We start from the raw sequence: 16,033 nt of genomic DNA, 5'->3' as shown, positions 1-16,033 counted from the left end.
ACAGGTCGGTCTGCACTGGCTCAGTACACCTTACTGGGCAGCCTCAGCCCAAGCTCCCACTGGAGCAGTGAGGAGAGAAGTTTATAGTGACTTGCTTTTGTTCCCACTCTTCTTTCTTCCCGTCCAGCCTCTGCCCAGATAGCTCAACCCTACGCAGGGCCTCAGCTTCACATAGTCAACTGAATTTCTTCCCAGGATATATTAAGGGAGCTTTCATATGAAGCAAAGGAATGTTCCTGATGCATTTATCTGTGTGCCTTTATGTGCATGTATGTGTGTTTATGCGTGTGTGTGCATTCATGCATGTGTGTTTTAACAGATGGGGTCTAGCTGTGTTTCCCAGGCTGGTCTTGAACCCCTGGGCTTAAGCGAACCTCCTGCCTCAGCCTCCTGAGTAGCTGGGACCACAGATGCATGCCACTGCACTCTGCAGTCTATCTGCTTTTAATGATAATTGGTTCCAGTGTATGAAATCATAGGATTAGCAAGGGTAGGGGTATGCTTAGTGAAATACATGCTTTTCTTTCACAGGCCTGCCTATAACTGCACCTCAATGGCTAGAATTATTCAGAATCTGTCTGCTATTCGAATTTTCCAGCTAGCTGAGGCTTACTCACCACTGATGAATATCCATCTGAAATGTTGTTTTGTCTTATCAAACAACACTGAACATATTTAGAGACTTAAAAAGAAAAACCAGAGCCGTCACTGGGAACACCCATTATGAAACGTACTCTGTAATGTGGAGAAGTGCAGAGACAGATGCTGAGGGCCAGTGGACTTCTTCCCTCAGCAGCCCAGGCTTTGGTGTTCTTGTGTCTGGTCTTAAGAACTGTTTCTCCTCTGTTGGGCTCTAGGATTCTATTTATAACTTCTACCAGTGTGTGCTACCTCTAGAAACCCACCCGCCCCAAACACCTTAGTTTGCATCTACCTGAGCTAAAAAATCTAATGACCATGCTTGATAAAAATGTTTCCTGAAGCTGTGTACCTGTGGCTCATGCCTGTAATCCTAACTACTTGGGAGGCAGAGATCAGGAGGGTAAATAGTTTGCAAGACCCCAACTTGGAAAAAAACCCAGTGTAAAAAAAAAAAAAAAAAAAGGCTGGCAGAGTGGCTAGAGCATAAGATAAGATTGCCTAGCAAGGCCCTGAGTTCAAACTCCAGTATTACAAAAAACAAAAGTTTCCTGAGTAAGTACAGACAGGCTCCAAACAGGGAAGTCTCTTAACAAGTTAAATGCCTGGCTCAGGAGGTCAATTTGGGGTACTTTGTTTGCTATGAGGATTTTCCCCCTATTCTATTGTCCAAGTTGGTTTGGGGGTGTTGGTTGTTTGTTTTTGCAGTGCTGAGGATCAAACCCAGAGTGCCACTCGGCAGGCCACCATACTATCACTGAGCTGCAGCCCCAGCCCAGCCCATGGTGTTTTTAGCAACTGTTCCCTAATGTCATAGGAAGACCCACAGAAGTGATATGGTGTCTTCTCCTCTGTTCTGACTGCAGTGACATGTAAGGGGCACCCCAGGTGCTGATGAGACCAAGCCCAAGTCAGCACCCCACCTACAGCACCAGTGATGATGGTGAAGGTGTGAGTGCAGGTCCAGGGCTGCAGATAAACGTGGGCTGCCTGTGTTTTCCTTTGCTAAGTCTGACAACCCTAGCCAGAGTTGGACGACCACCCACCACAAACAGAACACTTACTGTGGAGTCCACTGGACTCCACCGCCACTTGATCACCTGACTGTGAGACACTGAGGCACACATTGGTCCATTCAGGTAATTCCAGCCAATCTTATCTTACGTTCTAACATCACCCAGGTAACTTCAGAAATACCTTCTTCTATTTTTTAAAGCAGGAAGGATGCTGAATGATTAGTTTCTATAATCCTTTCATTTTATGGCGTAGCCAACAAGGCCTAGAAAAAGTAAACTGACATGCCCAATGTCACATAAATAACTCATTAGTTATTTATCTCTGTCTCTCTTTCAGCATTTACCTCCAGCCTAGTGACACAATATATGGATATCTAACCAATAAGAGATGTTTGCTTGTCGGTTCTGGATGGAATGCATATTTATACTTGGCGAGACTAATTAACAGCCCCCTTTTTGCCCCTCTTTCATATCACTGGAGCAGAAACATACCGCATTCCTATTGCAGGATCTCCAATGGCTTCCCTCCTCAGAATGATGTGCTTCTTGCCTTCAGCCCATGTGCTCTCCCTGCATACTCCATCCACATCAGCCACACTGGCCTCCTTGCTGTTCCCCCAATACACAAAGCATATTTCTGCCTCAGGGCCTTTGCACTTGCTGTCCCCTTTTTCATGGAATGCTCTTCCCCTGAATAAACACCTGGCATGTCTTACTCCTCTTGATTTGGATATCTACTTACAGGTCAGTTTCTCAGATAAGCCTTCCCTGACCAGCCCTCTAAAAGAACACCCACCCTCACGGACAGAACTCGTTATTCATTAGCTCCCTACCTGCTTTGCCTCTGTAGCCCTCATCATCGTCCAACATAGCATGTTTTTCTTTCTCTGTTTTCAATACACTCCCCAACTAGAATGTCAATTCAGGGAATTTCTTTTGTTCCCTGTTATGTCCCCAGTACCTGGCTCATAGTAGATAGTGAATAAACCCTTGTTGAATAAAGTAGCATTTAGATTGTCCCCAGGAAATAAACCAGGCTTTTGGCATAAAGGAAATCTTAGCCTTTTGTGCAAAGTTGGGTGCAGTCCTGGGCTGAAGGACTGCACCTATGCCACCCACCCTCACTTAGGACTTCAGGGAGGTCCCCTCCTTCCCCAGCCTCAGGGTCCACATTGGCAGCCGGCGACCCCTGGAGGCCTTTCCAATTCTTCAATTTTTAAAAATCAAGATTTTTTGCTTTCCTGAGCTAGAGCTAAGTGTCAGCGCACAGGTCAGGGGACAAGTGCATACACAGTCAGCCACAGGGCAGAATGTGCTTTGGCCCTGGTCCTGTGTCCAGGGCACTGATGGAAGAAGGGTGATGTCACACCAACCTGTTAGGAGACCAGACGCCATACCCATCACCACAGCCAAGCTGAGAGCCCCAGTGTCGTTGAGCACCTGGTAGCCGATCCTACAGATGAAGAAGCAGAAGGGTGACTTGGGCATTAGGCCGCAGAAGTTACCAGGGACAAAAATGACCATTGGCATCAGTAGTGCCATGCCAAGAAGGACCATGAGGAGACCAAGTGTCCTTTCCCCAGCTGCTGCATTTCCCTGTCATTTCCCTACAGAGCCATGAAGAAGTGGGGGTGGGGGGACAAGGGTCCCAGGACCTTCTTGGCATACACATACACATATATATTCATGTATAGATATATAAATTAATGTATATATGAAATACTGGGCTTGAACTCAGGGCCTCATGCTTGCTTATTAGACAAGTGCTCTGTCACTTGCGGCTCACCCACAGTCATTTTGCTTTTAGTTTTATTTTTCAGATAGGGTCTTTCGGGTTTGCTGGTGCTGGCTTCAGACTGAGATCTTCCTACCTCCACCTCTCATGTAGCTGGAATTATAAGCATGTACCACTATACTCAGCTTCTTTGGCATATTTTATTCCTTAAACTCCTCTGCCCCCTCCCCACCCATGGATGATAAACTAAACCAGTAGTCAGAGACCCAAGTTCGAGTCCCAGATCTGTCACTTACTAGCTATGTCCTGGGCAAGTCACTTAACCTCTCAGGGTCTCTAGTTTCCTTATTAGATAATTGAAGGTAAGGTTTCATTTCTTTCAGGGCAGATGGGGTACAACTTGGCTTTTAGATCCATCTCCCCTGCCCATCCTTACTCCTAGGATATACTTCTCTGTCTGTTCCCTTCTCAAGGTCACCCAGGGCATCACTTTCAAAATCAAACTATTAAAGAGACCCTGGGAGGATGAGTGTGATTTTCCCAGGGTTCAGCCTACACGTGGATACTGTTAGCCACTTCCGTGCAGCACTACTGACAGCTGTACAAAGCAAGCCAGTTTGGAAGCTGTTCCTGTTTCTCATTTCAACAGTTTCCCAGGCAGGTAGGCAACTGGTGTCCCCATTTTGAAAACAAAGAAAACAGAATTCTAGCACCCAGGAAGCTGAGGCAGTAGGATCCCAAGTTTGAGACCAGCCTGGGCTACATAGCAAGTCCGGGAAAGTAGAGAAAAGGGAAGGGAAGAAGAGAAAGAAAAGAAAAAAGAATGTGTGCACTGCATGACTCAGTATTATTTCTGTGTAGCTTCACATCACTTAAAATTCCACAATTCATGAAAAATACTCCATTCCATCTCTGGGTATAACATGTACAGCGTCCATCACAGACACTCCTCGGGAGGAAGAAACAGGCAAATATTGTTTGGAGAATGAATCAAAAGTCAACTGACTTGGCCAGAGTCACTAAACTAGTAAAGTATCTGACGCATCACATTAAGTATCCTGACTGCGAGCTCAGTCTTCTCCCACCCTTCCATTATAGAGGCACCCCTTGTGGAATCACCAATCCTCAGAAACAAGGCTGCCATGGCTGAGTATCTACCCCATGCAGGCACTTTCCTGAGCCTTTATTACATACGGCTAAGTTTTCACGGCAGCATAGATCTTACATCTTACAGATATAAATCGAGACTTTAGGGCTGGGAGTGTAGGCTGGAGGTAGAGCACTTCAGCCTATGTGAGGCCCTGAGTTCCATCCCCAGCGCTGCAAGAACAGAAAGAAAAGGAGGGAGGGAGAGAAAAAGAGAAAGGGAGAGGTGGAGGGGAGGAGGAGGGAGGGGAGAGAGAAGGAGGAGGTGAGGAGGAAGAGAAAGAAAGAACTCTGAGACTTGGAGAGCTGGAGTATCATGCCAGGGTTACACAATTGGTAAACATGACCTTGGACTCTCTCTCTCTGAAGCCTGGGTCCTTTACTTCCAGCAGACCAAAGGCCTCTCTCAAAGGGGTCATTGCAGTCACTATGCCCTTTGCTCTGCCAGATTCATGCAGAGCTGAGAGGACAGCTACGTCCTGGTCCTCACTGAACTACCCGAATGAAGGTAACTTGCATAGCTCTCATCTCTGCCAAGCTGTGTTCAGTGCTACCACCTTGACAGGGCAAGGTGGGAGTGTTTGCACCACATCAGTCAGTCAATGCTAGTGAAGGCTGTTTTCCTGGAAAGCTGGAAGGACACCATTGATGACCTTTTTTGGCTATAGGCTAGTGGTTCTCAAACTCAAGCTTTCATAAGAGTCACCTGGAGAGCTTCAAAGAAGACGGCTAAGCCCCACCCCCAAATGTCTAATTAAGTAGATTTGGGGTGGGGCCTTAGGATTTCCATTTCTAACAAGTTCCCTGGTGATGAACCACTGCCCTAAGAGAACCCAGAGCCTTAAAACTGGGCACCTAGAAGGGCAGACGGTCCACAGGTGACAGGTTGGCAACCCACAAGCAAAATTCAGTCCACCCAATGTTATTAATGATTTTGAATGTTTATCAGTGTTGGGAGAGTACATTCAAAACTCTGGACTTCTGGCTTCTCTCTCTAGTGACACTGAGCCTGAGTTCCTCATAGTGATGGTGGCCTGGACCTGGAGAGCGACTATCAGCCTCCCTTGTCTGCCTGGTTCCTACAGGCATCTGAGTTGGGCACCCTGTTAGATCAACCCCTCATTTTCCACAAGGGGACTCTAAGGCCCAGACAGTGAAAGTGATTTGCCTGGAGTTGCACAGCTATTAAAACAGTGGCAAATACATCATTAGAGCCCATGACTGAGGTGTCTTGTTCACATGAACTACCCCGTCCCCATCCCAAACAGGGGGGTCCTCCTCAGCTCAGCAGCTTAATCAGGGTGGATGGCCCACCCATGCATGGTGTCTATCATTTGGGGCTGTGGTCATCTCAATTGTTGGAACTCCAAGGGATCCAAGAGCTAGTGGAGGTCCCAGCCTCTTCATGTACTCTCTGAGACCTCCAAACACCAGGAACCCACTTCAGCCACCTAAGGAGCCAAGTTCCAACCAAGTAACCTTGACAGATAACTGCCCCTAAGCAAAATCTCTTAGAGTGTGATAATATCTCCCAAGGCCCTGTGAAGATTAAATGAGATAGACTTTTACCAGAAGGCCTAGTACTTAGGATGCAGTTAATAAACAATGATTAGTGATTATCAGTAATACTATCATCCCTGTATCAGTTCCTCTATAAAAATGTGTCCTGGTACCATGCCCGTCGCTCTCTCATTTTATGTGAACCATGTCCAGAAAAAAACCTACCCGGCCTCCAGGGTGCAGTGGCCAGGGCTTTGGTGTGTCAAATAATCATTGTTGCCCCATTTCTGGGAGACACAGGACCCCACAGTCCCACAATTGCACCCACCGCATGACCTCCGCCAAGCCCCTTCCCTCTTTGGCCTCAGGATGACGGGCTGGGCCTAGCGTTTTCCTACATTAATTTAGTAAATCCTCTTAACCGTACGGTGCACAGATCAGGTGACTTCCAACAAGCCCATGAGTGGCAGCGCCATCATTGTCTTCTTCATATCTAGGCGGCAAGGCCAAGAAAGGTTTGACAACCCAGCCAGGAAGTGATGGGAATGGTTTCAAGACCAGTCTGCCTCCACAGTCGGGCTCTTCACCTTGACCTCAAACACCACAGTTTATAAAACCGACCCAGTAAACTTAGACCTGATTGACCTACTCTGCCTGCATTTGTGGGGTCTCTTGACTGTGCCTCTGTCTGCCCTGCACCTAAGCTGCCCCTTTTGGGAAGAAGTGACCTGAAGAGGTGATAACGCCATATGAGGTAGGGATCGAGAAGAATGTATGAGTAAATACTCAATTAAGCCTACTGAGGAGTTGAGTAGACCTGGAGCGCCATCAGCACAATGTAGACAAAGCCTCCGAGCAGACCTGGCACGCCAAAGGTGGAGAGCACCTGAATCTCAGGCACCTGGGGACAAATGACATTATAAGCAGATCCACAAGGGAGACGGTTTCCCCCTCCACCCTTTGCACAGATCCTTTGACACCAAAAAGGGATGGACACAAAGTTTCACCTTTTTTCCCAAAGATCGGTTTGAACTCGGCCTCAGTCTTGCTAGGCCCCTCCACTCCACCAGCCCTTTTTTGTGTTGGTTTGTTTTTTTTTTTAAACTGGGTCTCATGAACTATTTGTCGGGGCTGGCTTTAACCTCGATCCTCCTGATCTCTGCCTTTCCAGTGGCTAGGATTACAGGTGTGAGTCACTGGTGAATGAATGATCTTTGAATAGTGTCCCTCCCACCAGTGATAGAGTCAAGGGAACTGAGGCACCAAGAACGTAATGTCACCAAGCAAGTGGAAGCTGTCATGCATTCTTTGTTGTGACACACTCCTTTCATCTCTAGGTTTCAAAGCCAGAGAAGATAAAAAGACATTTGTTCCCACTGCAGAGAAGAAAAGCAGACTGCTATGTGTGTATGGAACACCTCCCCCACCAGCCAAGAATGATACACATTGCCAAGTTAATCCAAGGAGCCTCTTCTCCAGAGAGGTTGGAATTAGGACCACAGATTCTACCTGGCTGCTCTCTTGAAGAAAAGTCCACATTCTACCATGTAGACTAGGAGAAGAGGAGGATGAACCACAGAATAAGAATAAATCAGATATTCAGGAAAAATAAAGGATTCTTGGCATCTCCCCATATACTGGTCCCTGGTGCCAGCCATTCCTGGGTATCCTGTGGCATCTGTGGGTTTTGGGTTCTGTGACACTCTAGTAGACTTTTAACTTATGCTTGAGCAAACTTGGATGGGGTATGTTACCTGTTCTTCATGATCCTATTCAATGCACCATCCAATTAGGGTGGGTCCCTCACCCAGGCTTTGAAGTCAACCCAAGAAAGTGCCAACACCTGCCTAACGTCAACTGTGGCATGAACAATAGCCCACCAGGGACTTGTCTAAACCAAAGCAGAGTGTGTTAGTTGTCTAATTCCTTACGTGCAGGCACTTGGCTCCACAGATGGATATCAGCCCAGCCATAAGGCCCAGCACCATGGCAAGCCAAGGAGAAGAAAGCAGGTGGCATGGGGTGCCCACAGCCACACCTCCTGCCAGAACTGCATTGTGGATATGAATCTGCAAAGAAATAGCTTATTGGTGAATAAAGTGAGGCACAGAGAGGATGCCTTTTTGCTCAGAGTCTCCCAGGAAGTTGGCAGCAAAGCAACCCTGTAATGATCTTCCTGGTTCCTGAATCCTGAAGACAGACTCTCCTCTCAGCTGGGACTACATGACCTTCACCCAGGCTCAGGGAGTAGTCACCCTGATTGGGAGGCGTTTAGGGAACCAGCTAGAAAGTACAGTTTCCAGCATTCAGGCCACCCCTCAGGCTCATTGGTGATGTATCCTTGGGCCCTTAGAAGAATGGAGTTCTGATTACTCCAATTTCACAGGGTTCTTATAAGGACTGAATTACCACAGATAAAGCTCTTAGTCCAGGGTTTGACTAGAACATGAAGAATGCTTAAGAAATACAGCCAATTTTTTTTTTTTTATTCTTATTGGCTACTTGTTACCTAGGCTACCCTGTGTGACTGGATCCAGTTCCAATTAGGTGGCCTTACTCTTGGGTCACATCGTCCTTTGTTCCACTAGAACTGGAGAAGCCTTACCCTTATCTTTTTTGACCCTTCAACTCTAACTAGGTCTTGGAGCCCTGGGCCCAGCTTCTGGGCTTTCCTACCTAATACCTATTCCTGCCTCCCTGGATGACCCCACCCTGTCTGATCCTAGATCTCCTGCCAGCATGGAATTCACTTGTGGGAACACTCACCTCCCCTTAGCAATGGGATTATGCTGTGAATCTGTCACCCATGGCCCCATTCCTGCTACTCCAGGCCCCTCTGTCAACTTTTCCTCAGTATCTCTGACTGGCTGGCCCCATGCTCAGTCATCATGGAAATTTGCTTTGTCTTTGCCTTTCCCTTCTCTTCCATCCTTTCCACAAAACTCACACACACTGTCCCCCCACTACATCAGTAAAAGAGCTAATGTTTGCCTTGTACCCCCCACCACCCATTACATTCATTGTCTCTTAATTCCCATTTTACAGATGAGGCAATTGAGGCTCAAAAAGTTGAAGTGGCTAAACCAAGGTCTAGTGTCTAGGGTAAGGTATTTTCTTTACTTCACTTTTTTTTTTTTTTTTTGGCAGCCCTGGGGCTTGAACTCAGGGCCTTCACCTTGAGCCACTCCACCAGCCCTTTTTTGTGATGGGTTTTTTCAAGTTTGTCTCATGAGCTATTTGCCCAGGCTGGCTTTCAATCACAATCCTCCTGATCTCTGCCATCTGAGTAGCTAGGATTACAGGTGTGAGCCACCCTTGCCTGGCTAAGTGTAATGTATTTTTTACTTCTGATTATGCAAATTCCATTCTTAAACTTCTTTGGGGGAAGAGGAGAGGATGACTAATTCTAGTCTGTTCTACTGACTCTTGGCCGGCTTTAGACACTAGCAGAAATGAGGTTCAAACCTGGGCCTGTGCGATGTCAACATGGATGGATGTAATCATTCTGCCCTGAGAGCCTGTGACCCTTTGAAAGTCTCCTAAGTACTAAGTACTGGTGCCCATGTGACCACCCATCATTCTTAGATGCTTCCTAACCTGTAGATAAGGAAGGCTCCACCACCCACCCAAGCTTTCCCTACTCCTTGGGGTGACCCTGGGATGGAGGAGTGGGAGCGAACATGTGTGATAGGTCTGGAGCAGCCCCTACTCACCATGTTGATCTTCCCTTGGGGGTGAGCCAAGGCCGACATTGAGGTGGCTGTCACCGTGCTGACTGCAAGGGCATAGTAGGTATTAAACACAGCATTCTTCTTTTCACTTGGAATGTTCAGCAGAGCAGAGTTGAACCTTGGCCAGAATATCCACAGGAAGAGAGTGCCTGGGGGCCAAAGAGGGTCACTGGCTAGAGTCACACTCCTGCTCCAAAGGCCTGAGCCCCCAGGAGCTCAGAAGAGGGGAAGCCTAGAGCCAGAAGATCTTAGCTGGGTCACTGTTTGGCCACATGTTCTTGGGTACATCTTCCCTGCTGAAGTCTCTGGTTGGTAGGAAATAGCTAACATATTTTCCAGGCAAGGAAAGAAATCCCAGAAAGCTGAAATCTACAAAGCCCAGGCCTCCTGACCCCAGCCTGTGATTGATGCCCATGGTCTGATACTCATTCACATGTTGGGCTCGCTGCCTGATTTCCTCCAAGCTTCTCCCAGCCATCCAAGTTATCGTCTTCACTGCAGCTTTTCAAAATCAAACAGTATGGCTATTCTCTTCCCACCCCATTCCCACTCACAGGACTGCCTTTTCTTCAATGCTGGGGATGGAACCAAAGGCCTAGTCTGTTCCGCTGACTCTTGCTTATGATGGCTAGCTTTAATCACTAGCAAAATGGGGTTCAAACATGGGCCTGTGTGATGACAACAGGATGAATGTCATCACTCTCCACCCACATCCCCAGAAAGCCTGTGACCATTTGAAAGTCTCCTAAGTACCAGTGCCCAGGCAAGGGCTTCACCACTGAGCCACACACCTCCCTTTTTTCTCTACTTGCTCAATCCTTCCTTTTAGTTGAGGACCAAAGGATTGGATAAACTTATTTAAACTCAAGCATAATGAGCCTCTCCTCTCCATTGGTTGTTAATGAAGGGAGGTCCCTAAAAGAACATGCATAATTCAAGCATTATTGGAAGCAATGCATCTTTTTTTTTTTTTTCTTTTTTTGGTGGGACTGGGGTTTGAACTCAGGGCTTCGCACTTGCAAAACAGGCACTTTACCACTTGAGCCACGCCTCCAGGCCATCTTGCTCCAGTTATTTTGGAGAAGAGGTCTTAGAAACTATTTGCCCAGCTGGCCTCAAACCATAATCTTCCCTATCTCTGCCTCCCAAGCAGCTAGGATTACATGCATGAGTCTATGGTGCCCAGCTGCAGTAGATCTTATGGAAGGGCCTCAGACACTCAGGGTGAGGGTTAAAGGACAGATTTTTTTTTTTTCAACAGAGAAGTTTGGAGCCTCTTGGCTCAGCCTAAGCAGGAGCCCACCCATCCACCTTGTTCTTACCCAGCATGGCAAACAGACTGGGAATTGTGGCCATCTGGACTCTCTCTCTCTGAGCTTTCTTATCCAATCCCTTGCACAAAGGCTTTAAGAAGTACCAGGCCACAGTCAGCCCAAAACAGGCTGCAAACACGTGGATGTACATCATGCCCACATGTTCGTCCACCTGCAACAAAACCCAGCGGGAGCAGTTAGTGTCACCACAGGCCAGCCCTGATACCCCTTGAAAACATTTTGGGCTTTCTGGAGGATTCATGATTTGAGCTCATGAGCCTGGTGTTTAGAGCTTATTCAGCCCAGCCAGCAACTTTGCCCTTCAGAGGGGCCCTTGGGGAACTGGTGTCCCTTCCAGGGAGGTCACTCAGTGGCTTTTATAATAGCTCTAAGGTGCAAGGTGGGGCAAGAAGTCACACAGACACACACTTCCTTCTGCCAAAGTTTCAGCTGAATTTTAACTCTGTATGGAGTCACAAGTGACATGATTCTGCAACATGAATCAACCAGATTTTTATAATACCAAATTAAACTTTTTAGTAGATTCTAGATATATGCTAATTTGCTTCATGAAAATATCAAATTTAGCAATCCTTAAGAGCTCACTTAATGAGTTACTAGTAAAGGCCGTCAGCTGGGCCTTCCAAAAAATTTCCAGAATTGGCAGAATTTTTACCATGGCTCCCCAGTGACTCCATCTTGGTTTCAGCCACCATTACCACTATCCCAGATTCCTATAGAACCTCCCAACTGTACTCTCCGTTTCCACCCTTGATCCCTTAGTAACTAGTCCTCTGGTAGCAGCCAGAGGGACCCTGTTAAATTAAGTCTGACCATGTCACTTCTCTATTCAGACTCTCCAGTGGCTCCCATCTCACTCACGTCACAGTCCTCAGTCCTGCTATGACCCAAAGGAGAACCCTGGGAGATCTGCTTCCATCCTAACCTCTCTGACCTCATCTCCCACTGCGTCTTCCCTTGCACCTGCTCCCGTCTTCCTCATACCCACCAGCACTCCCACTTCAGGTCATTTGGCCACCTGGAATGCTCGCCCCAGCAGGGCAGAGATGAAGGCAGGGAGGAGGGAGTTGTCTACCCTGGGGGCAAGCAAGCAGGGAACGCACTGTCTGTAGAGAGTTTCGAATCCAGCTAAAGCCAGTGAAGAGTGTCTGCTTTTTATAATCATCATGCACAATACTTCTAAATGGCATCAGTGATACAAGAGGCTCCGGGCAACCACAATCTACATCCCTCACCCCGCAGTGGTCTGTCATGTCAAATTAATGCGGCTTTTTATTTATTTATTTTGTATTTTTGTTTACTTTTTGGTGGGACTGAGGTTTGAACTCAGGACTTTACACCTGCAAAGCAGGCGCTCAACTGCTTAAGCCACACCTCCAGTCCAATGCAGTTTTTGAAAACTTTGTTATGAAAACCATGTTCAAGTTGAAGAGGTTTAAAATGTACAGCTTATAGTGAATTTTTTCCTTCTTCTTCTCCCCCTCCTCTTCCTCTTCCTCCCCCTCCTTCTTTTGTAGCCCTAGCTTACCAGAAATGTGTGATTCTCCTGCCTCAACACAAGAACCAAGGCATATACCAACACTAAACTCCAGTAACACCTACCTCCTTGCCCTTTTCCAAGGTCCCCTCACAGCCCCATGACTCACCATTAAGAACTGCTTATTGATCCATCTCATGGTGCCAAAGGCTGTCACCTCCACCAGTGCCATCACCATCAGCTGCACCAAGTTGGTCTTCCCTAGGACAGTACCTGCCGAGATCAGCACAGCCATGGCGCTCATGGTGGCCAGCTGGAGACTGGTGGAGAGGAAAACCAGGATGACCAAGGGGCAGGACATCTCACATTCATTCATTTGCCAGGCACCAACTCTGCCTGGCACTGCTCAAGGCACTGAGGATGTAGTGTGAGGGGACCAGATGAGGTTCCACCCACAGGAGGGATGCTGTGCCCTACTGAAGGCTGGGGTCCCCCACCATGGTAGCATTCTCACTCTTAGAGACTGCTCTGCACACACTCATCATACCGAGAATGCTGAGGGTCATAGTCTGTCCTACACGTGTCACCATGAGTTAAAGAGTCTGTTTGTTCCCAGAGTCTCTGCTGCGACCTGAGAACGGATTTCTTTTTCTGCAGTCACACTTGCAAATGCTCAGTAGAGGGCGCTCTGCACCTGCTGGCCCACTCGCCATCTGGGCACTGCCGCCCTCAGCTCCCTCTCCTGGTAGCCGAAAGAGACTGAGTTTGGAAGTAGGACAAGCCTGGCTTCCCATCTCAGCTTTGCCACCTGTGCAGATATTTAATCTCACTGAGCCTGTTTCTCCACCTGTAAAATAAGAATGAAAATCACACGCACCTCCAGGTAGTACACGGAGATTGCAACTGGCACAGAGCACTCACTCGTGAATAGAAGCTAGCATCATGAACACTGTCACTGACGCCTTCCTTCCCTTGACAAATGAGCATGCTCAGTGTGGCCATTCAAAAGGAGAAAAAACATTTTTGTCTTCAAGATGCATATGATCTGGCTAGTGAGACAGACAGGGCTTGCACTGAGAGCCCATCAACTCAGAACATCTACACCAGCATGAGGCTGGAGGATTGACTGGAAGGAGAAAGTGGTAAGGACTGGACTCATTAGGGAGGGCTGCCTGGAGGAGGTAGCACTGAGCTGAACTATCTACTTTCCCCTGGACCCTGGGCTACCCCTGGTACTTTCTGGTGTCCTTGTGACAATCTACAACCATGACTAGAATAATAATGATATCACTCGTTTATATGCTAGCCCTCTGTAAGATGGTCCTTAGAAGCTGCTTTTCTTGAAAAGCAAGCACTGCCTCCTCACTTGGGCCTACAAATGTCCAAAGGGTAACTAGTGACCCAGTCACTATCCAGTCTCCCATTCTGTATCTGTGTTCTTTGCTCTGAGCCATTCTCTCTACAGTCACTTTGCAACCACCTTGGAATCCAGGAAGGACAGACTGATAAACATCCTGTGAGAGGAGACAAAGCTACCCCCTGCCAGGCAGCAATGACTTCCTTATTGCTTCAAGGCCCTGCATGACCAATCCTGAAATAAGGAGCAACTAGACTCCTTTGGTCACCAGCACCAGACCACACCTGCCACAGGGCTGGTTAATAATTTGCCCACCTCTCCCCCCTTGCCCCCAATTCTTCCTCTGTTTAAACCTTATGTTCATGTCCACATGGGGAAGGCAGCCTGAAGTGCTGCCTTTGCATCTTCCTGCAAATCCTTTCTCTACCCCTCACCACTGCTCATCTCTTCATATGTCACATTAGGGTGAGTGGCTGAACCTGACAAGTGGAACCTGGAGAGTTGGGCTTGTGACCAAAAAGTCGTTACACCAGGTTACCATTCAGTAATCTGTTATGCCCAAAAGGACACTGAGAGTAGAAGAACTCACTTCCTTTGTCAATGGCCACACTGCCAGTTGTTGACAAATAGGAGGTTCAGACCCAGTTGACCTGGATTCAAAGTGTGGACATAGCGTCCTTGGTGTTCACTGCCGGCGCAGTGTCCTGTGTAAAGCTTGAAGATTTCAGAGGAAGGTCAAGAAAGGCCCAGGGCATGAGGAAGGGGTCCTACAGGGACCAGGGTAACTCGATGCTTCTTGGCCTGTACAGGCCATGCCTTTGAAGTGAGTGGTCATTGCATGGGCAGGCTTAATTCAAGAGGATATGTGCCAATGGTGGGATCTCAGAGCTAAGGGGTAGCTGGAGCTGGGAAGGTGCTGGAACAGTGAAGTACCACGGTTAGGAGGGTAATGTCAAGTCCAGGCTGCCTGGACTAGAGACGTGACTTGGCCACTTCTTGCCTGTGCAATCTTGGGCAAATTACTTAACCACTCTGTGCCTTAGTGCCCTGTCTGAAAGGTGGAGGCAACACCTCTGGAGCTTTTGTCAGTGCAAAACAAGTTAATACAGGTCAAGTACAACAAGGGGCTTGGTTAGTACCCCAGAGAGTCCTCTGGAACCTTTCAAAATATAGCATTAAAACTATCACTCATGGCTGGGGTATGGCTTAGTGATAGAGCACTTGCCCAGCTTGCATGAGGAGCTGGGTTCGATCTCCAGCACTGCAATCAATCAATCATTCAAATGAGTTTTTTAGGGATCCTTTTGTTTTCATTTTTTTGTCTCAATAACCACTTACCAAGTTCTCAGTAGTGAGGAAAACAAAGGAGGACAAGTCCCTACCCTGCAGGGACTTAAGGTGGAACCAATTTAGTGCCAAGCCAGGTGGCCAGGGAGCGGAGAGGATGCTGTCCCAGTGGCAGGCCCTGGTAAAGTCCACCAGGCTAGCTCTGGCCTGGCCGGTCAGGAGGGAGCCATTGTTCAAATCTATGAAGTCAGTACAGCCAGGTCCTGGGTCCCCACCAGGAGGATCCAAATGACCCAGGGAGGGGCAGGGGACTTCACTCAGGCTGCCATTGGCCCCCTCTGGGTGTCCTGGACTGAGTCAGGAACCAATGGGCCCCTGTGGATGTCAGAGGGAACTGCCCTGAGATGCCACTGTGCTGGCTTGCTCAGGTTCCAAAAAAGGGTGACAGCTATGTGACCATAAACCAAGGCAGCAAACCCCCCAAGACTAGGGAGGCCACTGTCACAACTCCCCCAGGGTGCCCTTTGCCCTTCCCAGGTAGACGCCAGGGGGTATCCAATCCCTGCAGGGATTAATCTAAAAACTTTTAAAAAAGGAACAATAGGGCCACTGGGAAACTGGCCCTATTGTTGTGATGACCACTCTTGAGGGTGTGGAAAGGGTTACAGAGAAAGCTGAAGCAATCTCCACCATTTAGCCATGTGACCCTAGGCAAGTGCCTTACCCTCTCTGAGCCTTCATTCCCTTACCTGTATGAGGTTGGACTTCAGCCTGGGAGGGTTAAAACAAATATTTGTGAAGTGCCCCCTAC

General features: G+C 47.9%; 1 protein-coding gene across 4 annotated transcripts in view; it reads right to left on the bottom strand.

Moving 5' to 3' along the window:
* LOC109683063 (RH-like protein) overlaps window positions 1-16,033 on the bottom strand; it is a 37,369-nt gene that overhangs the window by 3,703 nt on the left and 17,633 nt on the right. For 3 of the 4 annotated variants that reach the window (XM_074080959.1, XM_020158708.2, XM_074080958.1), the window contains exons 3-8: window positions 12,748-12,898; window positions 11,090-11,252; window positions 9,750-9,916; window positions 7,968-8,105; window positions 6,837-6,937; window positions 3,029-3,108 (exon numbers count right to left, since the gene is read on the bottom strand). In XM_074080959.1, coding sequence (XP_073937060.1) covers window positions 3,029-3,108; window positions 6,837-6,937; window positions 7,968-8,105; window positions 9,750-9,916; window positions 11,090-11,252; window positions 12,748-12,898 — 800 coding nt within the window. Of the gene's footprint in view, window positions 1-2,147; window positions 2,265-3,028; window positions 3,109-6,836; window positions 6,938-7,967; window positions 8,106-9,749; window positions 9,917-11,089; window positions 11,253-12,747; window positions 12,899-16,033 lie in introns of all 4 variants that reach the window. The other variant, XM_020158710.2, reaches the window with a different exon arrangement.

This window comes from Castor canadensis, chromosome 7, assembly GCF_047511655.1.
Source record: "Castor canadensis chromosome 7, mCasCan1.hap1v2, whole genome shotgun sequence".
NCBI classification, from domain to species: domain Eukaryota; kingdom Metazoa; phylum Chordata; class Mammalia; order Rodentia; family Castoridae; genus Castor; species Castor canadensis.
This window is presented reverse-complemented; position numbering and strand designations above follow the sequence as displayed.